Source organism: Pseudochaenichthys georgianus, chromosome 3 (assembly GCF_902827115.2).
Source record: "Pseudochaenichthys georgianus chromosome 3, fPseGeo1.2, whole genome shotgun sequence".
Lineage (NCBI taxonomy): Eukaryota > Metazoa > Chordata > Actinopteri > Perciformes > Channichthyidae > Pseudochaenichthys > Pseudochaenichthys georgianus.
Genome location: NC_047505.1, coordinates 22,543,095 through 22,568,589, shown reverse-complemented (window position 1 = coordinate 22,568,589; position 25,495 = coordinate 22,543,095). Strand labels below are relative to the sequence as shown.

The 25,495-nt window shown below is 41.9% G+C and overlaps 1 protein-coding gene across 11 annotated transcripts in view; it reads left to right on the top strand.

Annotated features, from left to right (window-relative positions):
• madd (MAP-kinase activating death domain) overlaps window positions 1–25,355 on the top strand; it is a 50,046-nt gene extending 24,691 nt beyond the window's left edge. For 3 of the 11 annotated variants that reach the window (XM_034106656.2, XM_034106653.2, XM_034106651.2), the window contains 21 exons: window positions 1,243–1,341; window positions 7,494–7,602; window positions 7,709–7,895; window positions 8,368–8,518; window positions 8,828–9,031; window positions 10,403–10,453; window positions 12,016–12,116; window positions 12,651–12,734; window positions 13,396–13,554; window positions 14,235–14,355; window positions 15,239–15,301; window positions 16,306–16,426; window positions 16,530–16,635; window positions 16,749–16,859; window positions 16,937–17,044; window positions 17,149–17,313; window positions 17,402–17,474; window positions 17,950–18,056; window positions 20,733–20,802; window positions 22,888–22,934; window positions 23,677–25,355. In XM_034106656.2, the coding sequence (XP_033962547.1) occupies window positions 1,243–1,341; window positions 7,494–7,602; window positions 7,709–7,895; window positions 8,368–8,518; window positions 8,828–9,031; window positions 10,403–10,453; window positions 12,016–12,116; window positions 12,651–12,734; window positions 13,396–13,554; window positions 14,235–14,355; window positions 15,239–15,301; window positions 16,306–16,426; window positions 16,530–16,635; window positions 16,749–16,859; window positions 16,937–17,044; window positions 17,149–17,313; window positions 17,402–17,474; window positions 17,950–18,056; window positions 20,733–20,802; window positions 22,888–22,934; window positions 23,677–23,790 (2,351 nt within the window). In that variant the 3' untranslated portion in view covers window positions 23,791–25,355. The remainder of the gene's footprint in view (window positions 1–1,242; window positions 1,342–7,493; window positions 7,603–7,708; window positions 7,896–8,367; window positions 8,519–8,827; window positions 9,032–10,402; window positions 10,454–12,015; window positions 12,117–12,650; window positions 12,735–13,395; window positions 13,555–14,234; window positions 14,356–15,238; window positions 15,302–16,305; window positions 16,427–16,529; window positions 16,636–16,748; window positions 16,860–16,936; window positions 17,045–17,148; window positions 17,314–17,401; window positions 17,475–17,949; window positions 18,057–20,732; window positions 20,803–22,887; window positions 22,935–23,676) is intronic. The other 8 variants (XM_034106661.2, XM_034106654.2, XM_034106662.2 and 5 more) reach the window with 5 other exon arrangements.
• Window positions 25,356–25,495: the final 140 nt, after the last annotated feature.

Below are 25,495 nucleotides of genomic sequence, written 5' to 3'. Positions count from 1 at the left end.
TGTGTTACTGATGGTAGCCTTTGTTACTTTGGTCCCAGCTCTCTGCAGGTCATTGACTAGGTCCCCCCGTGTGGTTCTGGGATCTTTGCTCACCATTCTTGTGATCATTTTGACCCCATGGGGTGAGATCTTGCGTGGAGCCCCAGATCGAGGGATATTATCAGTGGTCTTGTATGTCTTCCATTTTATAATAATTGCTCCCACAGTTGATTTCTTCACACCAAGCTGCTTACCTATTGCAGATTCAGTCTTCCCAGCCTGGTGCAGGTCTACAATGTTGTTTCTGGTGTCCTTTGACAGCTCTTTGGTCTTGGCCATAGTGGAGTTTGGAGTGTGACTGTTTGAGGTTGTGGACAGGTGTATTTTATACTGATAACGAGTTCAAACAAGTGCCATTAATACAGTTAACACGTGGAGGACAGAGGAGGCTCTTAAAGAAGAAGTTACAGGTCTGTGAGAGCCAGAAATCTTGTTTGTTTGTAGGTGACCAAATACTTATTTTACTGAGGAATTTACCAATGAATTCATTAAAACTCCTACAATGTGATTTCCTGGATTCTTTCCCCCCATTCTGTCTCAAAATTACAGGCCTCTCTCATATTTTTAAGTGGGAGAACTTGCACAATTGATGGCTGACTAAATACTTTTTTGCCCCACTGTATCAGCCCCCCCTCCCCCGGCTAAACAAAAAAATCATATGGCAAACAAAAAACAACTAATTAAAGTGATATGTGTTTTGGAAGAGGGGTCCGACAACTTTGCTGGTCCACTTTGCTCTGTAGAGATTTCTAGCATCTCTAAACTCTGGTTTTGGTCGTCCAGACTTAAACTGTTTTAGTTTGCAGAGTTAGCATATGGCTGGTTTAGCACTTAACAAAGGGCCAGCTCTTCCCTCTGTCGTTGGTAAAGATCCAAAATGGCTAAAAAGACTGTGAATGTTGCACTTTTGTAAATGAAGTGACCAGTGTATTAAGGTAACTGCATGCTAACAGGTTCATATCAACTTAACTGTTAGTGTGTTGCTTTACAAGAAGACTTCTATATTTACTATAGGTGAGTTAACAACTTGTGTTTTTAATCAGTTGCCTCTTGTAAGTAAACGCTGTTTAATCACTGTTTTGATGAGATTTTTCCAACATTAATGTGAATAGTGAATAACTTTTATATACAACCTTTTGTTCTGCATAATTATTTGAATTGTATTTCGTCCTTCTGAACCTGTCACTATCTCTCCCACTACAGGCAATCTTTACAAGAACCACGGCACCAGTTTCAGTCTGTCCAATCTTGCTCTTCCGAACAAGGCAGCGAGGGAGAAAACACCTTTCCCCAGTCTCAAAGGTAGGACCGCACCATCTGACCACTTTACACCTTCCTCATGCAATGGGTTATTCCTGTCAACCTGTCCGAAACAGTTTTTCAGTTTGCTTTGAGGTTGGTTAGAATATTATAGAATGTTTTGTAAGGGAACCACAGGTGCTGTAGGGAGAGTAGACTTAGTATCATTATCATCAACATTTGTGTTTTTCAACCTAATTTAATTATAAATTTTTTGGCTGTATTTTTGCATTAATTTGATGCTATTTTATCATACTAATGAATAATACATACACATATCTGACTTAATTCCTCTCATTTCATATACTATACCATTCTAATAATGAATAATCCCTAACTGCTCATGAATAGCAAATACATCATTCATAACTATTGTAAACTTCTCTAAACAGAACAGCATAATATGTCCAACCAGTATTCTTTTTTTTTCATTACCACTCTTATTTAACTAATGAATGATATGTCCTGTTCTGCCTTTTTTGTTTTTCATTTCTGTTTTACATTTATTTTTGGGTAAAAGAATATTTCACTATTGATATTGAGGAGGAAATGGAGCAAGCAGGTTTGTAGATCTGTTTTTATAGCCTGACTTTCTTCCTGCTGGATTGCTAAACAGATATGGCACTATTTTATAGGAGAATATTGAGGATAAATGAAACTGTTTTTCTCTCTTAACAAGAAAATCCACTCAAAAACAGATTTGTTGTTGCCTCGTTCTTACAGAAATGTTTTTTCATTAAGTTGCTTATTTTTTCCCTACCTCTCTATTATCTTTACACTAACATTATATATGGACTGTCTTCAAGTGTGTGGTCTTTGGTATAAACATATGCACAGGTATCATTTGGTATACCTGATAAATATGGAAATATTTGTCAGCAGTTACGCATGAGTAAAATCCGCAACATTGCAGTGAGCTGCAGCTGATTCTCACATTCTGCTATTAATTAAAGAGAGGAGGAAAATGATGCAGATAAATCTGTCATGCTCTGCTGAAGTTACAGGGACCTAAAATGCACTTGGGGATAGAGTAATGCACTGGGGAATATTAATGATACCTTATAAAGTTTAAAGGCTAATATGAGTTCTGTTTAGACTGGATTCTCAGGCAAAAAGGAAAAACAGGCAAAGCATGGTAACTCAATAGCTCCACTCCACGTGGAATAGCTGCCATTGAAACGTTCTGTTCCTTTGAATATGATGTGTTTTGTCTTTGTCGTTCAGATGACCCTGACAGCCCGGGTATGTTATGTCTGGTGTGATAGTCTGTTTTAGGCTTCTCTTAATCCTTGGAGTTACCTTTACCTATCTTACACCCTGTTTGTCAGCATAGGACTAAGATAGAAGATACACCTTGTAATGTCATGTGTGTGTTTCCACGCCTCCCCTTCTGTCCCTTGCCATCCCGCTCTGTGTGACTGCTGGGAGTCTTTCTGATGCACTGCGATGCACACATTTCTAATCAAAAGATATGTGCAAACTGTTAATAGAGTGGCATCTGCACATCTTCACTGCTACAAGAAGGATGCTCAGCCCTTTATGCATTTACCTAATAATGTTTCGATGTAGTTATATGTATGTCCTTGAATGTTGTTCACAGAGAGACCTGTCCTCCTCAGTGAATGGAGTTTATTTACCCGTTGCCTCTCCGCTCTTGTAGTTTTTGCCCTTGCTTGTGTGGTGGCTCGTTGTTTTTTCCTTCCCTTTTTTGAGGTCACTTTTTTAACACAAACAGTGTTGAAACTTTGACAATCTGAGGTTTTCTAATGAAGTATTTTACTGTGTATCACGATTATCTTCTGTGTGTTTTGCTCAATACAAGATTCCGGACCTACATTAGACTCAAATACTAAATAAATACTCCAGCCATTGCTCTAGATTTACATTTGTATTGTTGATCCGTGCCATTCAGCACTTTTGCTTTAATCCACTGATGTGTATGTAAAACAAAGTATGAGCTACACACAGCTCCTACTTCCTACTAGCCATCTGATCACTTTCAGGGTTAATGCCATCATCAGTACATGTTGCCTTTTTTCTTTTCTGTCTGTCTCTTTTAATTGGTTATGTTCTTTGATTTGGCGCCATGTTGAGTGCATGTGTGTGGTGTGTTGGAGTGATGTTCAGGCTGGTTGTGTCTGGCCCCATGTCCATCTCTTTGTCCATCTTTTCCGCGGCACTAATTCTGGGTTTTGTGTGCAGTATTTGGGCTAAATTCTCTAATGGAGATAATAACAGAGGCCGGCCCGGGGAGCGGAGAAGGTGGGTTCTGCCCTTTAAACGAGTGAGCGGCATGCTTCTTCAAGCCAGTCAACTACATCTCCCAGCATTCCCTTCTGTGTATTTTCATTTCAGTCACCGTCTGTGTCATCAATGATTCAGTAAAGTCCCTTGTCTTGCCACGTCGCCATTTCCCTTCCTCAGACCAACTGTTATTTTACTCCAGAGTCACTTTATCTATTGAACTAGCCTCATCACAAGAAAGATAGGAAGCGCATGTGAGGAAAAAAGCTTGGTTCTAATATCAGTAATCACAGTAAATAGTGCAACAATTAATCGTGCAACAAATAACAACAGGGAAGCAAATGAAGCAGAGGATGGAAAACAGGATGCTGGGGAAACAAAATGGAAATAGAATAGACTAAACAAATGTACCAGCATCCGTTGTTTCTCTTCTCCTTTTTGCTACCACCGAGTACAACATGGGGTTGGGCCCAAGTAATGCAGTAAATGGGCTGTACAAAATGAGCGGTGACTACAGAAGAATTATGCAAATATGCATCTATCAACAATCTTTTTATTACCAGTGAACCTTATAGTCTTTTACCCGGCAAGATGTTTGTCATCAAAACTACAACCTGACAGGTACACGGGGTTCTGCAGTGTGCCAACATTTAGATTCGACTCAATACTCCGGAGGTAAGGCACGATGTTGCTTGGCATTGTGTGTGTTTGCCAAGTTGTCAGGCGGATTCTTGGGGACCCGAGGCTTTCATCTTAAATATAAGGGAAAAAAACGATATCATACATTTTATATTTAAATATATATTTGTATCTTTTTGAATGGGACTCAGTGAATGTGTGTACACTGTCTGACAATTAAGAGACTGTTAAATAGATGTATCATTTCAATATAAACCCTTTTTCTGCGGTTACATTGAAGTTGTTGCTGGTCCAGCTTCAGTAGCATCTCTCTTGTTTCTCAGGTCGATAAATCATTTCACCCCAAGGGTCAAGTACCATTTCAGGAAACGCTGCAGCCTAGACTCTATTAATAATACTCTGGGCTCATTTAGCCATATTGATGGACTGTTTGGTAACAAAAACATTTTAATTCAGCTTGAGTTATGTCTGGCCACATTTGTGTTGGAAAAATCCATAACCATCTTTCTGCAGTATTGTTCATCATACTCGTTAAGAGCCTTTGGGTTTTAAGGGCTGCCTTTATGGCAATCACTTTCTTATTTATTCTAAGAACAGACGTGCTTTATTGGTTTGCAAACAAAATTGTGCTGAAGAATTCTTATGGCGCAATCAAAGTTTTGATATTGGGAATAAAACCAAATGTTTTTCTCCCCATGACACTTCAGAAACAATAATAAACAATAGATCCCTCCTGTCACATAACACTGAGAGAAGCCAGCCTGTACTGACAGATGTCAGATCAGAAAAGCCTTCTGTTCTCTGCGTGTAGGAGGGGGCTCCTCCTCCCTCCTTTCATGTCCTTGAAACACAATCAACAAGTAACTATAATTATTTGGTCTTTGTGTAGCACAATATATACTCACTAGAAGCACAGTGTATGGTAGTAGAGTTGTGTTACTGTTCTTAGAAAACCAGTACAAAGTTCACAGACAGTGGTTTCTAGGATGTATAGCTACAGTTGCATATGACCTTTGGTTGAAAACATTTATTTTGAATAATGTTTTAATCCTGTTTGAATTGATTTACACATTACCTTTAATTTAGACTCTTATCCCATCAGGCCTGACTCTGAGTTAAACTGGTCAGACTCTTAGTTTCTCTAAAGAGTTTGATCAAAATGGTTTTATTTTGTCAACATGTGGACAAATGGACCTTGTCGAGAAATGCAAACAGACTTCAGCAGACACTGTCAGGATACATTGGCTAGATCATTGTACGGTCCGCCTGAGGGGCTCAGAATGACTGATGGATTACTTTTAAAGGTCAACAACTGGCTGTCACTGTCTTTCTCTCATTTTGTCAACATTGTTGAGGATGTGTCTGTCTCACTTGATTACGCTGTATTGGTATGGTCAATGGAATCGCAAGGATGATTGTGGGTCAATTGACCCGTGCAGTGAGTCACAGAAGTTGCATGTTCTGGGCGTGCAGAAAGGCACATTAAACACTTGGTATGAGTACACACACATTGTCTCCCACTGCTTTAAATACATTGAAATCATTGCCATCATGGACATTAATTTGAACCCGTGTTGCCCTAACATCTCTGAGATTATGAATAGCAGTGTGATGATATATAATGTCCCTCAGGTGTAAAATAAAATGGTATAATGCTCATCAATCTGCCGCTTGATTAAATGCTGCTTCGACTCAAGTCTGGGTCAAGTCTCACATTTAAGTCAATTAAGTGAGAAGATAAACAGTTTTTACCTCTTTTTATACATTAGCTATATTATAATGCAATTCTAAAAAGATTGACCCAACTCCGACAAGTAGACTCGCAGATGCCGACAGTGTAGCTAATTTTCCTTAACCCCGACTCATCTCTTAATTTCCTTCAACGCATGACATCACTAATGCAGTTCCTCTACACACATTCCTGTGTGTGTGTGTGTGTGTGTGTGTGTGTGTGTGTGTGTGTGTCCTTCAGTAGATTCCAGGGGGGTATACTGCGAAGCAGGATTTTCGCTTAGCCGGCTAAATTCAGGGAAAACTCCGGCTTTCCGGTCCTACGAAGCTGGTTCTCTTTTTAGCAGGCTAGATCTCCATGGTAATATATGCTAAGCAGCTAACCTGGTCGGGACCAGGTTAGGTTGCAGGCTAAGAGCTCAACTCAGTGAAAACACCGCCTGCTGACCAATCAGAGCTCAGTGTGCGGAGTTTAAAGCGATCAAGTCATATTACAGGAGAAAGGAAATACAGAAAAACTGCCGTCGCAGCAAAAATCACCGACTGTGTGAACGTGAACATGAATAGAATATCACCTCCATCTTCAGAGCAATCTGACTATTATAACATTAGCGTTAAGAAAGCTTACTTAAATATCGGCCACAACATAAGTAACCGGATCAGAGTAACATTAAGTACAGTCCGCGGCATATCACTTCATAATGTATCATATATCTCCTGATCTGAGTCAGCTGAGCCGTATCTGGCCGTGCAACACTCACAGTGTCACATGCTGGATGCAGAAGTATTATTTTAAGCAACACATTAAGTTGACGAAACACTCGAGACAAATGTAATTGAAGTCAGATCGTGTTTTAGACGGGGCAGTGATATCATAAACCTGTTAATGTACGCATTCAAACACTTTTTCTTTTTCCAGCTGTATTCACCTTGCAGGTGCAGCTATGTGGCTTTGATCCTGGATAAAGTGTTTAAGTCATGGATGTTTAAAGTTTAACTTCTTCATTTTTGACTAGTATTAAAGTTCACTTTTCATTCAGGAAGTATGACGCTGCGCTGTCAGTGCGCTTCTCCATGTTTGTGATTGGTCGAATGCTCCAGATACCACCCCTTTCATGTGAACGCGCACCTAACTAGATAGCACACGGCTGGCTTGAGCGATCCACTTGATAACCAGCGTCGTAGTACAGTTTAGTGAGAGCGCGTATGTTTTGGATTAGGCCAACCGGCTAACTCAAACATATCCAGGTTAGGTTGAACCAGGTTCGCAGTATAGGCCCCTGGAGAGACTGCCCTCTACACACAGTGATGTAAAGTGCTGTCTTTCCTATTCGATGTGGTCGCTTTAGATGTACTAGTACTAGTTTACAAGTTGCTTCCTTTCCTGGTTTACAGTTCCTGGTGAGCAATACCTTTGTGTGTGTCCAGTTCTCTTCCACTGAGTGCTCCTCTGTTTGGTGACCTAGTAGTTTGTTTATGTTTGTTTTTTCTTGTTGTGGCGTTCAGAAACCTTATTGTTTTGTTTTGTTGTGTTGTTCCAGGCGCACGTGCCCCTCGAGCACTGGTGGACCAAAAGTCTTCAGTAATCAAGCACAGTCCGACGGTGAAGAGAGAATCGCCCTCTCCTCAGGGCCGAGTCAACAACACAAGGTGATGAATTATTTCAACCGCAATACTTCTGTCCACATGATTAGAGCATATTGTCTTGACATGCGTTTCATTTGATCACGCTGAATTTGAGTTTGTTCTGATTCAGTGAGAACCAACAGTTCTTGAAGGAAGTGGTGCAGAGCGTTCTGGACGGCCAGGGAGTCGGCTGGCTGAACATGAAAAAAGTTCGCCGCCTGTTGGAGAACGAGCAGCTTCGTGTGTTTGTGCTGAGTAAGCTGAACCGAACAGTCCAGTCGGAGGATGACGCCAGACAGGAGGTCATACGGGATGTGGTGAGACCAACTTTTAACTGATGTACATTAAATGAATACATTATGAATTAAAATGACTTCCCAATTGTATACATTTGTATTTCTTTAGTGGATTTAGATTGCTCATTTACAAATGTTTTCCTTCACTCATGAATGAATAGAATAGATGATGTTGTCTGTTTGATGTAAACGCGAAAGGCCCATTTATATGTCAGAGACACCAAGATGATACATTGGAGTTGCTTGTTTTATTCATTTATTGCCAGTTTGACCGATCTATGCATTTTGGAAAAAAAGAGGAAAAAAAGCAACAAATCATAATATTCATATGTTGAACTCAATTATTGTTTATTTATTTATTGAAAACATTAGTAGTTAAGTTTTAGTTATGTGCATAAGTGTTGCTTTGCTCTCTAAGCTACTTTAAAAACAATTTGTTGGTTACAGTCTAGAAAACAGTCATTATGAACCTCGTTGCTGTGTGTGTTTGCAGGAGGTGAGCAGGAAGGTGTACAAAGGAATGCTGGACATCTTGAAGTGCACAGTTTCCAGTCTGGAGCACTCCTACACCAACGCGGGCCTCGGAGGAATGGCCAGTGTCTTCAGCTTATTGGAAATAGCACGCACACATTATCAAACCAAAGGTACGTCCCCCATGTTTAGCACAGGAATGCCTACATGTCAATATTTGCGACTTATACCATTTTCTAAAGACTCTTCAAGACCTTTTCTCCTGAGAAGCTTAACAGCCTGTGCTACTAACACTTGTCTTTGCTTCATGCTTAAATTACGTTTTTTGCACGCTATATGCTATTCACAAAAAAAAATAACTGTAGTTGTTCCTTCTTTGTCTAATTCTGTTAATACTCTCTCAGTTTAAACCCCACATATTTGCTTTTTCTGTAATGTTGATGAACTCTGTCTTTGGCCCCTTCATTGTGGTAAATTGGTAGACCCAGAAAAACGCAAGCAAAGCCCCACAGACAGTGCTGACAGCCCGGGCAGTAAAGAGAGTCCCACCGGTCGCATGGAGACCGCCCGCCCTCAGAACCTCCTGAACGTCCCACACCTGCAGGTGCCGCACCACGCAATGGGCAAAGGAGCCCGCCATTTTGATACCCGGAGTCTGAACGAGGAGAACTTTATTGCCTCGATTGGTGTGTACACCACTCCAGCCCCGGTTGCATGTGCACTGTGAGATCCCCTGCCCCCGTGCCCTACAAGCTCATCAACCTAATTACCCCCCCTCCCCTCCCTTAACGTAAAAATCCCCTCACTTCTCCCCTAAATATTCTTACAGGTGTTATAATATTCCACCCACTTTGACCTCTACCACTGGTGATAATCACTGGAGTGGGCTTTGTAAAGAAACCCTTTTTTTGTGTGAAAACGTGCTCCTGTGATCTTAGGGTCTGCGTCTGGATTTGGAATTAAAACAAAATATTTCAATAGAAAACCTAAACAGCAGAATTTGGCTCTGGTTAAAATATATAGGCTTAAAAAGTGTATGGAATATTTGCCTGTGTGCCAGCCTGGACTGCGTGTGTTTGTCTCCCCTTCCTGAAACCTCTGATCCCCTGTTTGCCTCCTCCCTGGACTTCTGTTGCCAGCCTCTTAGCACCGTGAATGCATGTCTTTGTTTTGGTCTTCAAATAGCTAAATCTGCAGTAGTGGACGAGGGAAACCAGAGGTATGTGCATCGCTAAGTCCAAATCGGTGCTCGTCTGTGCCTTTACTGCAGGTTTCTGCGAGGCGTGCTGCAGAAAAAATGGCAGCTGCCTTTGCTATCAGCATGGAGGGTGGAAGCAACACTCCCCAGTAGACAGTCCCAGTGAAAAGACACATTTTGTATTGGTCGCAAAAGAACCAACGAACAGAGAAAATCCTTAATATTTTCTTTACTACTTAATATTCTGACAATGTTTCTGGGTCTGTTTACCGGGGAAACTTTCAGTCAACCACCCTGACACCTCTCCTACCCGCACCCCTTCTCTTCCTGTTAGAAGTTGCACCTTCAATTCTACAGTCTGCTGCGAGACTTGCATCCTGGCTTCTGCAACTGCTCCATTTCACCTGCTGGCTATTCGGCCTCTCAACCCCATCCCATGCTCTTTTTCCAAATCAAACCTCTCTCACTCTCTCTTCCCTCTTGCTCTGGAGAGCCAGACAAATGCAGTCGATGAAACCTGTGGCCTGTGGTCAGAGCCAAAGCTCATTGTGACGTCACTGTGTGGCTCTCCAGGACTCTGGGGCGGGGCTCCGGTGTGTTGTAATGTTCCCATAGTAGCTGTTTCACACAGTGGAGCCATTTTGACAACAAAAAACTTATTTTTTTTAATTGTGTCCAGATGAAAGCACAGCTACATGCAGACATTACAATACCCCTCTGTTTAACAATGATATATTCTCAATGCTTATTTTGTTCTTTTGTTTTGATTTTAATGCTCATCCACCACACATGCCTTTTCAACCAACTCTCTGACTCTCTCTCTGTCTTTCTCTCCTTGCTTGCAATGCATCTTGGGTAGAATTGTGGAGCAAGCACCAGGATAAGCAAAAAGCTATGGAAAAACCACAGAGTAAGAGACTTTTCACACACGAAAAAAGAAACGATTGGGGTGTTCAGCTGTTGACCTTTTTCCACCAGTGTCTTTATACATGAAGAAATAAATGGAGTGCTCCTAATTAGGATGTCTGAATGGATAACGAGAAGATGCTAATGTAGCATAAGAGTAATCATTTGAGATTATAAAGTCGTGATTGGATTTATTACGTACGCCTTATCAGATTTCAACTTGAATTATTTCAATTGAAAAATGGAGAGTATGACTCTTTAATGTTGGTTTATACATATTTCACACAATTTCTGTGAAATATGTATAAAACCAATATTATATTCAGTATAGTAGGCATACTCTAGTGGTGTTAAATTATCTGTAAATGAAAACGAGGATTCACTGAATTTCTCACAGATATAGCGCTGTGAGAAATGACATCATTGTTTTAGTATCCAAAAATATTTCAAGTTGTGTTTAATCAAACGTCATGACAGCAGCCAGTCATGGTATGTTTGCTTAACAAACCTGAGGTCATTACATACTGACAAACTCCTGAGGTGGGATGCAGAACATACTATAGAAGCCACCTGGGAATTTAGTACTGTATAAAAGTGTTTTTGTATTATTGTTTACATTTGTTTCCTCTTTGAATACAGCTAAAGCAGGTAATTTAATTATTCTATACAACATTTAAAACGAAAAACGTTTTAACTGATATAAGGGATATCTGTTTAAGCTTTAGCCTTAGACAGATATCTAAGGGTCCGTAACATAACAAACAATATGGGAATGTTAAGCAATATGTCATTTTGTTTTAGAGTGTTTTTCCCTTGATGCCATGCTTAAAGAGCAGCAGAATAGTTGTACCTGCTTCCCTGTCGTGCTATTTTTAACTGTATTTTTTTCAGTTTCAAGTGACTGTATTTGCAGCCAATATCCTACAGTTCCACCGTTAAATGGTCAAGTGTCACAAACCAAATAACAAGAACGTTTAAGAATTAACGTTTCACCATATCTGCATCTACTGAGGTGATGGACAGTAGAAACCCACTTGAAACAGAAAATGTCTCCTTTACCGCGTCCACCAGTTTGTCTGCATGCTAACTGCCTGTGTCTGTTTGCCGTCTGTGTTGTAACCTGGGCCACATTTGCAGCCTTGACTTGAAACTAATGTCACGCTACTGCTGTTTTTGTTTTGTAGCTTTTTATGGCACTCTCTGCTTGCCCCTTTGTAACTTCTGTGTCCTAAGATCCTTTATCTGTTAGTACTCAGTTAAACACCATTGTTATACAAGTGTGGAAACAGGTTTGTTTACCTCGTTCGATGATTATATTCGTCATGTATTTTTAGCTATTGGCATCTTAAGATTTTGATTCCTTGCTAGCAAAATAATTACACCAACATGACTAATGTAGTGTTACACTGTTTGCTTGGCAGTGTTTAAATAGAGGCTTTGGCACTTTAGATGGATGTAGCATCAGTGTTGCTGTGCTGGCTTTAAATAGGGCGACTCTCAGTAAGGCGAGAAGAAAATTGGGTCCTTTTCATGAAAACATGCTGATAATAATGGTCTGTCCCTCAGGGTCTGACGGAGCAAAGCAGCAGCGCCCCCAGGTGACTGATGCTGAGGAGAAGAAATCACAGATCAGTGCTGACAGTGGCCTCAGTGTCTCTGGATCTCAGGTTTGTTCATGGAGTAGTCTCTTCTTTGTGATGATTAACAAACACACACACACACACACACACACACACACACACACACGGTTCAGTATCTACCGTACTTTTCGGACTATAAAGCGCACCTGCATATGAGCCGCAGCAGCTAAATTGTCCGTCTGTCTTGCTCTCGTTCTGTCTCTCGGTTCCACTTTTACTTTGGCGCGCTACCTGTCTCACTCTTTTCCGGCCTCCAGCTTTTCCTGCTGGAGCCCGCCGCTTAAAGGTGGCGGGCGCGGACCGGTCATAGAGCCCATAGAGTTAAAGGTGGTTAATTTGACCTGTAAAATCCATAGATTTAGGAGGTTCCCTAGTGGCCGTTAGCTGTACAAAAAAAATGGGGGGGAAAAAGTCGCGGCTTATAGTCCGAAAAGTACGGTAGTTGAAATGGCGTAACTTTTAACATGATTCTCTGCCGTCCCCATGCTCTGCTGTACATTCTTCACTGTTAACTGTTCATCACTGAATTCTCTCCTCTTTTTTCTCCATGTGGGTTTACAGAAGAGCGACACAGAGTCTGTCACTAGCTCAGAGCCACCGATTCTGACGAGAAGCACCAGCCAGGACTCAGAGGCCAGCACAGTGGTAGGGGGGCACGGCCAACTCGGATATAAGCACCTCGTTCACATCTGCTCTGGCTACACTACCTCTCAACATTAACAGCACATCCCACAATGATGGTTTTAGTCCAAGATATTTGAAGTCTTTTTATTTTTTATTTCTTCTCTCTTTAAAAAGTCAATCATAAACTAATGTATTACTGCATATACTTTAACCCCTTTACTAAGTACTGGCCAGCCACTGTTACAAACTAATGGTGTGCAGCCAAACATTGTTCAAACCAGTAAAATAATACTAATTACTATGGATTTTCTTTTAAATACCAAACTTGTCAGGATGTATTTTAATAATATTTGGTAGGAAAACACTTTATTTTATGGCAACCAGTTTACTAGACCTTCATCAGGGTAAATTAATTCAAGCAAACAGAATTGTGTAATCAAATGAAGCACAATACATAAAGCAATAGTGCAACCATTCAAAACAGGAAGTAGTGCATTTCAATATGACATAGCGAGAATATCATTTCAATTAAGGCAAGGAATCAGCTGATAGGAAGTTAGAATATTTGAATTCACTCTGTTTCTTTACTTGACTAATTAACCATGAGAACGAATGCCCAAAGCTGCTTTTATACCAGACATCGCTTATGTGTTGTTCTCACACCTGGCTTTCTTTTCTTCAGATCAGCAACAGCTCTGGAGAGACTCTCGGAGCTGACAGCGACCTGAGCAGCACAGCAGGAGACGGCCTGGGAGGGAGGAGGACTGCTCACTTAACTCAGTCCCGAGGGACTCTCTCCGACAGTGAGATTGAAACCAATCCAGCCACCAGCTCGGTGTTTGTAAGTACAGAACTCACTCAGCTCAGAAAATGTCATTTACGATACGATGCGATATACGATACGATATTACTTTATTTGTCAGATCAAGTCTGAAATGTGACTTGCGTCACAGCAGCTCCATGTCCAACATCAACAAACAAATATCCAGACAAAAATACATGAAACACAAACAACAAACATTTAACAAACATTTAACATAACATCATTATTACAGAAGCTGGCTTAATTCCTTTGAATCTCAAACTGTTGGTAATGGGCAACAGTACTTTTAAACAAACAACATTTGTTTACAATCCAAAAACACTCTCAAGTGCACTCTGGGGTTTGGAAAACTGTACGTGTGGAAAATCCCTTTCCACTCCAACTCTTCTCTTCCAGATGTGAGATCATCAAGATGGTAGACATCTGTATTGCCGCTCAGACACACTGGAATAACAGTATCCAACCTGAATAATCTGCAGCACACTGGATGCTAGGATATTTTATAAATAAATCATATCTGTTCTAAAATTCTTTATGCAAACAAATCAATCAATATGGTATTGAAGAAATGCATGTTCACACAATCTAAACATCCTCAGCACATGTTTAGACTTGTGAACAGAATGTCTGAAATATGAGATTATGATTGTGTTGCTGTTGTACTAAATGTAAGTTTTCTAACCTGACTGTTTCCACAGGGGAAGCCTCACACTCTGAAACCAACCGCAAAAGAGCCGGCAGTCGCTGCAGCGAAGGGCCCGCCTGCGCAGCCCGTGGAGGACATCAGTATGAGGATTTACCTCTGTGACGGCCTGCTGGGTAGGGTCTTCTGTTCAGACTCTTCCTCTTACATGTAGCTCACATCTATTCAGCTGCTTCACGACAACATCTCCTCCTTGTGTTCTCAAAGCACAGCCTTGCTTTACTAACATGATCTCTGTTGTTTGTGGAAACACATATTTGGAACCAAACAGGTTTAACTATATACAAGTGTTTTCACTAATGTAAAGGAATTGAAGTCTTTCCCCGAGCAGCTCTTCTGAAAGCTCTTGCATGGTTTCGCCTCATGAAGCCTCAGTGAACTTTCACTGACTGAGGGAAGAGTTATTGTCACAGCGAACAGCAGGAGTCAGACATGTGATCTGATGGGGCGGTGTAACGGTAATTGTTTATTATCAAATAGTTAACTGAACATCTCTAAAGGTGAAAGGTTATACCTTGAGGTTTGTGTTCTGAAGTTACCATTTACACACTTATGAGTTGACAAAACTACAGACATCTGTAGTCACTGCTCTATGACAAGTTTGAATAAATTGATTTAAAATCATAAACAGAATAACACGACTCAGGGGAAACTTTGGAAAATACTTTGTTTAAAGAGGCACAATTATATTTATTTGTCTCAAGTTAAACTACAGTCTTTAAATATGTGACAACAATAGTGACTTGCAGTTAATTATATATTTAAACGAATCATAAACAAACAGCCTCATCATCGCAAATCCCAATGACAAGATTATGGCTCATCTGCCTGACATGAGCGTAGCATGTCTTTGTTGGTCCTTGTCCGTGTTCCTCTGATGTGGTTCTCGGCTGCTCTGCTCTTGTTTTTGTCATTAAACCGCCTCACCTCTTGGCCTAACCCCTCCTGCTCTCGCTGCTTCTCTTCCCTCCTGCTGCCGCTGCTGGGAAATTCTTCCAGGCCGCGATAAGAGCTCCGTTTGGGATCAACTAGAGGATGCTGCCATGGAAACCTTTTCTCTAAGTAGGGCTAATCTCTTGCCTTTGCCCTTTTTCCCTATATGTGGGTGGGGGGTGTATCCATTTTTCACATGGCTCTGTGTTTAATCTCGGATTTGATGTGATGTGGGTTTTTCCTCTGCGTCGGTGAGCTGCACATCTCTGTGTTTCCAAGCATGAGATAGAGATAGAAGTGGAATCTATTAGCAGACCTGCCACATGTAACTCACAGAGCTGTCAAGATGTGCACTTTTTACATTTACTTTAGTTTCTGCTCACCTACATTTCAACCCAGGTATTCGATTGATGGGTTTGACTGGTATTCAATGTGTTGATGTTGCCTTCAAGTGCTGTCAGAGATGTAATTATCAGTTGAGTCCACTTGAACAAGCCACCAGCTGGGGAAGATTTAGACATTTCCAATGAGTTCCTACAATGTAAGCTTTCGCAACTGATATTATAAATAACTTAAACAAATGTATGTCTTTTGCATTCTGTGTAAATGATTTGCGTTATTTACTTTATCCTTTAAATGATCATATATATCTTTTTTAATACAACTTTTTTGAAAGGAAAAATGGCTTTTCAGTTAGGATTTTGAAAAAACCGTTGTGTTTTTTAAATGTCTTCAATATGCCATTTTTTTTACATTGCATGTGTCAGCATAATTTTTGTATTGAATTTATTGTGACTTCATAGAAACAAAATACTTGTTTGTGCTCCTTGTAATTTCTGTGATCTATCCATTTTTAAAACGGACTATATTTAGCCTTTGGGCACGTGGGAATACAATGTGTCCAAAGACTTAACATAGAATTATAATAAGAAATCACATCCAATCCAAACGGTTTGACCAAATTTAAAACCTTCAGATTTGTGCAAATTAAACTTTTTCCCTTTCGGACATACATGGGTTTCTTTGGCTTGTACCGAAGAACGTGTGCCTGCGGCTGCATGTTGCATGACACGTCCATGGAATTGCCTTTGTGCACATTTTGGGAGCTACATTTGTATTTTCTGCGTGTTTAGGTAAAGAGCGCTCCACACTGTGGGACCAAGTGCAGTTCTGGGAGGACGCCTACTTGGACGCTGTGATGTTGGAGCGTGAGGGCATGGGCATGGACCAGGGGCCCCAGGAGATGATTGAAAGGTTCCACACCACTGACCCTTTATTCAAAGTGTTTATATACCATTCTCTAAATAACCCCCGGACTATTAACACTTGCTTTCCTGTGTCTTGTTCATCCACACAGATACTTATCACTTGGAGATCACGACCGCAAGCGTCTGGAGGACGATGAAGACAGACTTCTGGCCACCCTGCTGCACAATATGATCGCTTTCATGCTCATGATTAAAGTACGGAAACCTTCTGCTGTTTTGATCATCGCAGAGCGTTAATATTAGTTGATCTGTGCCAAGTTTCCTTACCTCTAAATATCTCAACTTTCTGATATGTTTGTCTGTTTTAGTTGAACAAAAATGACGTGAAGAAGAAAGTGAGGCGTTTGATGGGGAAGTCCCACATCGGCCTCACATACAGCCAAGAGATCAACGAGACGCTGGACAAACTGCCCAACATGGTGAATATCTGCCTTTTCAATTCCGTTCAACTACAGTTTTTAACGAGTTGTACTGAACTATATCGATATTGTTTTAGAACGGCCGAGAGCTGGCCATCAGGCCCAGTGGAAGCCGTCACATCAAGAAGCAGACGTTTGTTGTACACGCTGGCACGGATACCACCGGAGACATCTTCTTCATGGAGGTATTCACACTCTGTCCTTTCCAATGCTACAACTGGAGATCGTTGCATTTGAACAGGCCTCTCCAAAACGATGCATCTTTAAAGTTTGCGGGTCATTGTTCCAGGTGTGTGATGACTGCATAGTCCTGCGCAGCAACATCGGCACCGTGTACGAGCGCTGGTGGTACGAGAAGCTCATCAACATGACCTACTGCCCCAAGACCAAGGTGCTCTGTCTCTGGAGACGCAACGGCCAAGAGACGCAGCTCAACAAGTTCTATACCAAAAAGGTCAGGAACTGCATCTCTCTGCAAACGGTTACTTTATTTACTTCGTGTAATGGTTCCAATTCAAATGTGTTTCCTCTTTGCATTGCAGTGTCGTGAACTCTACTACTGTGTCAAAGACAGTATGGAAAGAGCTGCAGCGAGACAGCAGAGCATCAAACCGGGTATGGAGACACTTTTCTGCACTTTTTGTCTTTTTCCAAAATGCCGTCATCATCATTTTGACATGTTTAACAACCCAGCTTTTCTCAGGGAGTACTGGGCATAGAGGACATGTTCATATTGGAGTAGGGTTGTTAGGGTACTCAGTTAAAGACGGTATCATTCTGGTTCAGAAGAGGAAAGGCAGACATTGGTCATCTATATTATTATTATTGATATATCATTAGGTCAACCTAAACTTAATTAACAATTGTTCAAAAGTTGTGATTTATTTGAGAAAATAGTTTAAGCTGTCATCTTATATTAGATGAAGTTAAAGACTTAATGATATGAATCCATGTCTGTCATAAGCTAAAACATTTCTCATCAACATCCCAACAACGCGTTATTTTTTTTCACTCGGCATGCTGAGATCTTTCTCTACATGTTGTAATGTGTTATCCAGAGTGGCTCTAACCCCGGGTGTTGTCCCCTCAGGTCCGGAGCTGGGCGGAGAGTTCCCGGTCCAGGACATGAAGACTGGAGAAGGAGGACTGCTGCAGGTCACACTGGAAGGAATCAACCTTAAATTCATGCACAGCCAGGTGAGAGGCTCGTCCCACGGCTTCATCTCACACAAGGGCATGCCATGAATACAGAATCACTCCTCCTGAGTCCATCCGTCCTCTGTCCTCCTTTCTGCTCCTCCCGTTTGCCTCATTTCCTTTCATCCCGTGACGTCTTCCTCTATTGTCATTAAAAAAAGTCAATCTGATGTCAAATGTTAGCGATGACTCGTTTTCCCTTAGAGGAAGAATTCCTGTCTGTGCTTTTGCTTATTTTTGATTTTTGTGTGTGTGTGTGTGTGTGTGTGTGTGTGTGTGTGTGTGTGTGTGTGTGTGTGTGTGTGTGTGTGTGTGTGTGTGTGTGTGTGTGTGTGTGTGTGTGTGTGTGTGTGTGTGTGTGTGTGTGTGTGTGTGTGTGTGTGTGTGTGTGTGTGTGTGTGTGTGTGTGTGTGTGTGTGTGTGTGTGTGTGTGTGTGTGTGTGTGTCATCCTTCCACACAAGTTTTTCTTCTTGACATCCGTGGTGCTCAAACCTCATTGGTCATTTACTGTGTGGGAGGAGATGAAGTGTTAATGTGTGTGTGTGTGTGTGTGTATGACCTTGAGCAAAGACTTTTCATTAATAATTGGGTATTTAATAGCAACTTCCACATTTGAGTTTGGACCCTCGAGCATCGCCATGCGTTGTCTTCACGTCTGCGCAGGTCGTTGTAGTCGGGGTTGGAATACTTCCTCAGGTCTGGGTAGCTTTGATCTGTAGTGTGAGAGTCTGAAGAGAAGGCCGTGCTGAACACACACTGAGCATCTCTCAAAATAATACAATGGAAGTGGGAGGTGTTACCAAAGAGCGAAAAAGTATCGGTTCACCCAAATGACGAGTTTTCTCCCTCCAACCTAATATGATTTAATTTGTTGTGCCAACAACTCACATTTTACATATTTAGCAGCAACGATGTTTCCATTGCTCTGCACAGACCTCACCACAGAGGGCTTATTAGGAACTACCTTCAACCGTCTGCAACAGTTTACACACCTTGTCGGTGAATAGGTTCTTTTTCATCTTTAAAAGGGGAACTCATGCACATTTTACATTTGGATCATTTCAAGTTTGATTGCCTTTCAGCCAATTATTTTGGATTTTACATCAAGAATAAACAATTAGCTTCTGGACATGGTGGAGCATATCTCAGCTTAAGAACAGGACATGTTGGTGGAGAGCAAAACAGAGCTAACATTAGAGTGAGACTAACATTGATCCAGTGCCCACACACACAACTTGTGTATAGCTCCATTCTGCCCTCTCAGTCAATGCTGCTTTAAATATCGCTCTGAGCATCACACACACACACACACACACACACACACACACACACACACACACACACACACACACACACACACACACACACACACACGTCCATTCACCACTATTGTAAGACCAAAGCTTAATAGGTGGCCAGATGAAAAGTTTCTATCATTTGGGTGAACTGATCCTTTGACTTGATGTTGCTACACTGAGTCACTGTTGTTGGAACTGATGGAACTGATGTTTCATTATCGTACACGCTCATTAGAATTATCCTAAGATATTAAGCTGTTAAGCTCAATGGAGAGCACCACATTTCTAGAACACATTGTTTTCATTAGCAACATGTGTGAGATTGTGATTCATCATGGATAGTTGTAACCCTCAGCAGGAGCTTTAGAAAACGTCCTGTGGACACTTTTTAAAATGTGTTTGAGAAAGTCTAAATCGGGCGTGATAGAGAGTGAGCACTGGGGTCTGCAGTGAGGCGGGGTCAGAGTCCTCCTCAGCGTAGCGGGGGTTACTGCCCCCCCCCCCCCCCCCCATGTGTCTGTGCTGCTGTGTGGTGTCGGTGCCCGCCCTTGTTGCTGGAGGAGGAGGCATGGAGGGTCTTGGGGACGGAGATGTTTAATGTCCAGGAAAAAGAAAAGGTGAATCCAGCTTTTTATAGTCTTCATTTTTCCTTCTCCATTTTTTGGGGGCTGATTCCTCTTGTGACGTTCTTTTTCTTTGTCATATTGGCTCTGGTAACTCCTTAGCTAGATTGTTAAAGTGTGCGAGGGTCCCGTGGTGGATAGCCCCTGTCGGATTGTCGTCGAGTGTTTGTGCTCTTCTGTCCGATAATAATCCAAACCATTTCTCTCCCATGCTCTCTCCCCCTGCAAGGAGCGGAAGGTACACACCCTCTGCTGTGTTGCATCTTATTGGGTTTCTTTTTGTTTTCCTCTATCCTTTGATTTTGACTGTTGTAGCTGTTTGGCAACATCTCCGTGTGTGTCCTTTGTCTACATCTTTATATGGAACTTCCGTGTATGCATCCATCGCTAAACTAAACTGCATAAACTACCTTTGCTGTTCACATCCAGATAGAACATCACATTTCTGACACACTGATGAAATAAGTCCTGTTGAATTACTTTGGGCTTTGAGCAGACGATGCATTCCTCCTCATTGACCCGTCGCCCATGTATGCGTTGGATCATGGAAACTTCTCATAGCGTGCTTTTCTTTCCTTTGGTTAGCTGTTAAACGCTTGCACTCCATGTGTAGTTGTTTTATTTTGACCTTTCATACTGAATAAAACAAGTTTAACATGGTTAATTTTTTTAATATGAAATGTTTACTTTTCATCCAGTGTTGTTGAGTTAATAATGTTCTGTCTTGTTTTGTTTGTTTTTTGTTTGTTTTTAGGTTTTCATAGAGCTGAGTCACATTAAAAAGTGCAATACAGTGAAGGGAGTCTTTGTCCTGGAGGAATTTGGTAATTACACCATCTATTGATTCTAGGCCTGTACTCGGCACGGCAGTAACTCAGCTTCGTGGCAACCGCATTGACACAGATAATGAGGGTTCACCACGTTGATACTTGCTCACCTGGAGACGCTGGGGTCTGTCGGTGATTAAGAGAGGGAGGGTCTTCAGAGGAGGGGCTTCTCTCTCAGTGACACACGCAGAGTCGGCGAGAGGAAGGGACGTTTAGCTGCCTTTTCCATATGCTTGTATTCTCCAACAGAAAGGCACTGTTATAAATGCAATGTTCCATCATAGGCCGCTTGGTCAGGTCCTGCCAAGAAGTTGAATCATTTTCAGCAACCCTTTCATTTGCAGCGCTGAAACGGTGCCGCAGCACATGATCGGTGACGGCAGCCATCAGAAAGCTCAAGGGAAAGATTCACTTAAAAAGACAAGATGCTGAAATTCTAACAGAACACACGGTTTGTTGACTCTCGCATGCGCTGTCCTGTTGCTGTAAATAGTCAGCAGAGCACCGAATGTGTTATTCCGCTATCAAAAATAGTCCAATAAGTGCACTATTTACTTCATATTTGCTTAAGAAAATTAAGAAGCCAATTTCTTAATGTACAACTATATCTTTTAGGAGATTTTTAAAAAGATGTATATCTTCCGTTTGAAGCCGAGTGCTACAGACAGAGTAGGGAGTCGAAAGGGATGGAATCATGTTTTGGTGGGTTGGGCTTTTTCATGGAAATAAAACCGTAAGCTTAAAGTGCACTGGATAATAAATATCTTAATCACCATGACAACTTGAGCAAAGAAAGAGCTGGAGGTTCAGCTCTGAAACTGAATCAGAAAAAAATGACCTGATCTAAGAACCCTTCTGACTATAAAATAAACATGTTCTAGGTGTTTCTAATGGGACTTGTTTGATAATAGCCACACATTTGATTTCATGGTCGAACAAATGTTAAATGTAACATCGTCTTTTTTCTTTTTGGAAGTGACGTTTACTTTCCAGCGTAGTGATCAGGATGTCAGTCGGGTCAGTGCGCTGCTAGTAGAACGCTCAGAGGAGCCGGCTGGGTTACTGTCGTGTCTCTGTGCTGCTTTTGTAATGTTGCCCTCATCTTTGCCACTATGAAAACCTTCATTCTCCAGCAGGTAAAGTGTTGTCACCTTTCTCCTCCCTTACTCCAACTAAACTCTGTTCTGGATATTTCCTCACGCTATCCTTTCCACCCATTAGTCATTTCTCTTTTTCTGTATTATGAGTTTCCCTCTGCTTCCTTCATCACTTGCTTTTCATTTGGGAGATCACCCCTCACTCCATCTGTCACTCTGATAGTGTGCCTCTGAACCTCAGCGGGTGGAGGTCTTCATCCGTCAGCCTCCTCATCTCTGCTGTGGGTTCACAGTTACTAATGAAAAGTCCACCTGTGGTCCGGCTGCTTCTCTGTGTCTCTTAACTTTCAGTTAATTAACGGTGGAAAGAGCCGGTGGAGGGGAGGTCCTTCCCCACTCTTCAACCTCTTGTCAAAGACATTTGTGTTTTTATTTGTTCATTTTGTGGGTCATGAACGTCACCCCAACAGTCACAAGTACAACATGTACAATAAGAATAAGTTTGAAATCGGTCCTGAATATGATGGAATAGTTCTTAAAGCAGCTGTTTTAATAGAACAGTATACTATGACTTTATTTATCGACATACTTTACTTTGACTATTTTAGGATCTTGATATATTATGATACTTTTCAATATTTTTTTAGAACAAGCTTTACTAGGATTTTGTAAATTAATTTACTTTTGACATACTAAATAATTGTATACACAAACACTGTTTATGGCACACTAGAAACTGTAATCATTACAAATCATCTGCTAATAAGAATGTGTATGTATTAAACACTGTCAGGTCGCCCCCCCTGACCTGCTGTCCTCTGTTGTGGTGGACTCTTCTTGGCCCACAGCTCATTTTTATTCCTTTTTGAAAGTCCACCTCTGTGACCCCCCCCCCCCCCTCCCCCTCCCCAAAGCTCTCAAGCATGAAATCATTAATACTTCTGCTGCCTTTGAATTCCTTGTTTTGTCTCTTGCATCGGCATAGTTCCTGAAACTAAAGAAGTGGTGATCCACAAGTACAAGACCCCCATGGTGAGTCCTCACTGCTCCTGTCAGAGTGCGTCCCCCTCCCCAGTGCATGCAAAGCCCCCCTCACACGGTGTGCTCCCATTCAGCCTCACCGGGAACACTGCGATGAATCTAAGTCTGAAAGTGGCGCTTTAATCTGTGTGGAAGTTAACACTCACTTTATAACGTGTGCATGTATCCGTGAGTTACGGCCTCTCCTCTTAAAGGGTTGCCCTGTGGCCCTGCCTCACTGGACTCGGCGTAATGAGAGGGTGGCACCAAAGTTAGGTTTCCACTTTGTCTCCCACTCGGTAAGTAGGGGCGTGTCCTTGTTACATTCATGGATGTGGAGCTTATCAGATGCCAACCCAGTGGTTTAAAAAACTACAAGAGAGTATTTAAGAAAAGTAAGATTTGTTGTGCACACATGAACCAAATGTTTTGAAAATCAGAAGACTAAATGGGAATGTGTGCACCTCTCCATGCACTACTGGTATGCAAATATTAGGATTTGTGAGAGGCCCTTAAACCATTGCATGCCCAAATGAGATGAAGGAAAAGAGTATCATGATGCCAGGGACCCTCGTGAAAGCATTCCTTCGTACTGATATTAGTCATCAACTCCACAGGGTACCTGTTAACCCCTCCAGTGTGCATTCCCTTAATATGTTGGACCTCCGCTCCTCGTGTGATGTTGAAGTCTCCCCAGATGTCCCCCCCCCCCCCACGGACCACTGTCCTCCTCACGCTGTCTCTCCCTCTGCAGGCTCATCAGATCTGTTACTCCGTCCTCTGCCTTTTCTCTTACGTGGCGGCGGTGAAGGGGAAGGAGGCAGAAGGAAAACCCAAGATGCTGTCACCGAGACCCCTTCCTAGCTAGTCTACGAACCCCCCCCCCCCCCCCGAGTGCTCCTCTATGTGTAATGGCACCTCAGCTCACCTCAACCACAGACTTCTGACAATCCCCTAACTTGATTCTAAGCACACGATTCCCCGCTCCCTCCTCTTGTAAATACAAGCCTGAGACCCTCTTTTAGCCCCTGTTGTGTAGCCGTGTTTAGTCCGTGACGTTGTGTAAATACTGCCCTCACCGCTGTCGTCCTGACGCTCAAACCAACAGCTCAATGTTCGCCTGCCCCTGCTCCACATCCCTCTCCTCGGCCTGAAAGTCTTCGATTGTTCCTGCTGCCAAGACCCGTCTGTTTGAAGAAGTGAGGGACCCCCCCCCCACGAGGCACAGAGTGCAAGCCGGCCCCCCCCCCGTGTCCATTCGACTGTGAGTTATTCTGTGATTCTGTGGTGTGCTGTAAAGTTCCAGTCCGTCCGAGTTTCAACTGGTTAACACTCCTGTAGGTTCTGAAGGCTTCCGAGCAGCGCATGTAAACGCTTATCAAAGTGTTGGAACCCTAAAATAATGTGAGTGTTCTTTGCTGTGTCCCCATCGCCCCCCCCCCCCCCCCCCCCCGGGCTAAATTACTGTTCTAGTTCTGCTGTAAAACTTCTCGTCTGTGGTCTGCTGTTATCGATTGCATGTTACTATAAGAATGACAAATAAATATTATATATATTTCTATATATAGTATTTATTTAATATATACATATGACTGTACATTTCTCTGGAAAAATAATGTTACAAATTGTTGATTTGCTAGATGTGCAATACTTAATGAGTAGTTAGCCATTGCCAGAGCCATGCATTTTTTTTTGTAGTTAACTGGCTTTCACAGGGTGACGAATGTATGAAAGACGGTGTTTTTTCTATATATATATTGAAGTGAATAAGATGACTTCATTTGAGTGTTTAAGTTCGTCAATCATCTGATTTACACAAGGCAAAAAACAGCTGCTGTGTTGCTATCTTTGGAGCGTTTTGCACTCAGTCCACCCCCCCAGTGACATCACAGCGAGTATCTGTAACACGAGACACGCTTACAATTCAGCCTGCTCGTCATGTGAAAGGCATCTCTTCTTCTAAACTATATATGTTTTTTATTGAAGTCTTCCTAAGCTAAATGTTGTCTTCTGGTGTGAACCTGCAAATAAAAAAATAATATTGACAGTGAAAGACACAAAAGATTAAACAACTAACCTTACTGAACCTGGAAATGTAAATGATATATACACCAACTTAACAAAAGTGATAACAACTCTAAAGGTAAATATTTTGGTATGGAAGTAACCAATACCATTTCTCTGAACTTATAACCTGAACCTGAGCAGACGATTAGATATTAGTTACAGAATGTGGTGCAACCCTGGCGCTGTTTTGGTGCGAGTGAATCCATAAACGTAGAAACGGAGTGTGGTACCAGAAGTACAAAATCCTCTAAAGTCTCCAGCAGCAGTTTATTTCAGACGTGTTGAAGCGTAACATCACCCGCTACGTGTGTGTGTGTGTGTGTGTGTGTGTGTGTGTGTGTGTGTGTGTGTGTGTGTGTGTGTGTGTGTGTGTGTGTGTGTGTGTGTGTGTGTGTGTGTGTGTGTGTGTGTGTGTGTGTGTGTGTGTGTGTGTGTGTGTGTGTGTGTGTGTGTGTGTGTGTGTGTGTGTGTGTGTGTGTGTGTGTGTGTGTGTGTGTGTGTGTGTG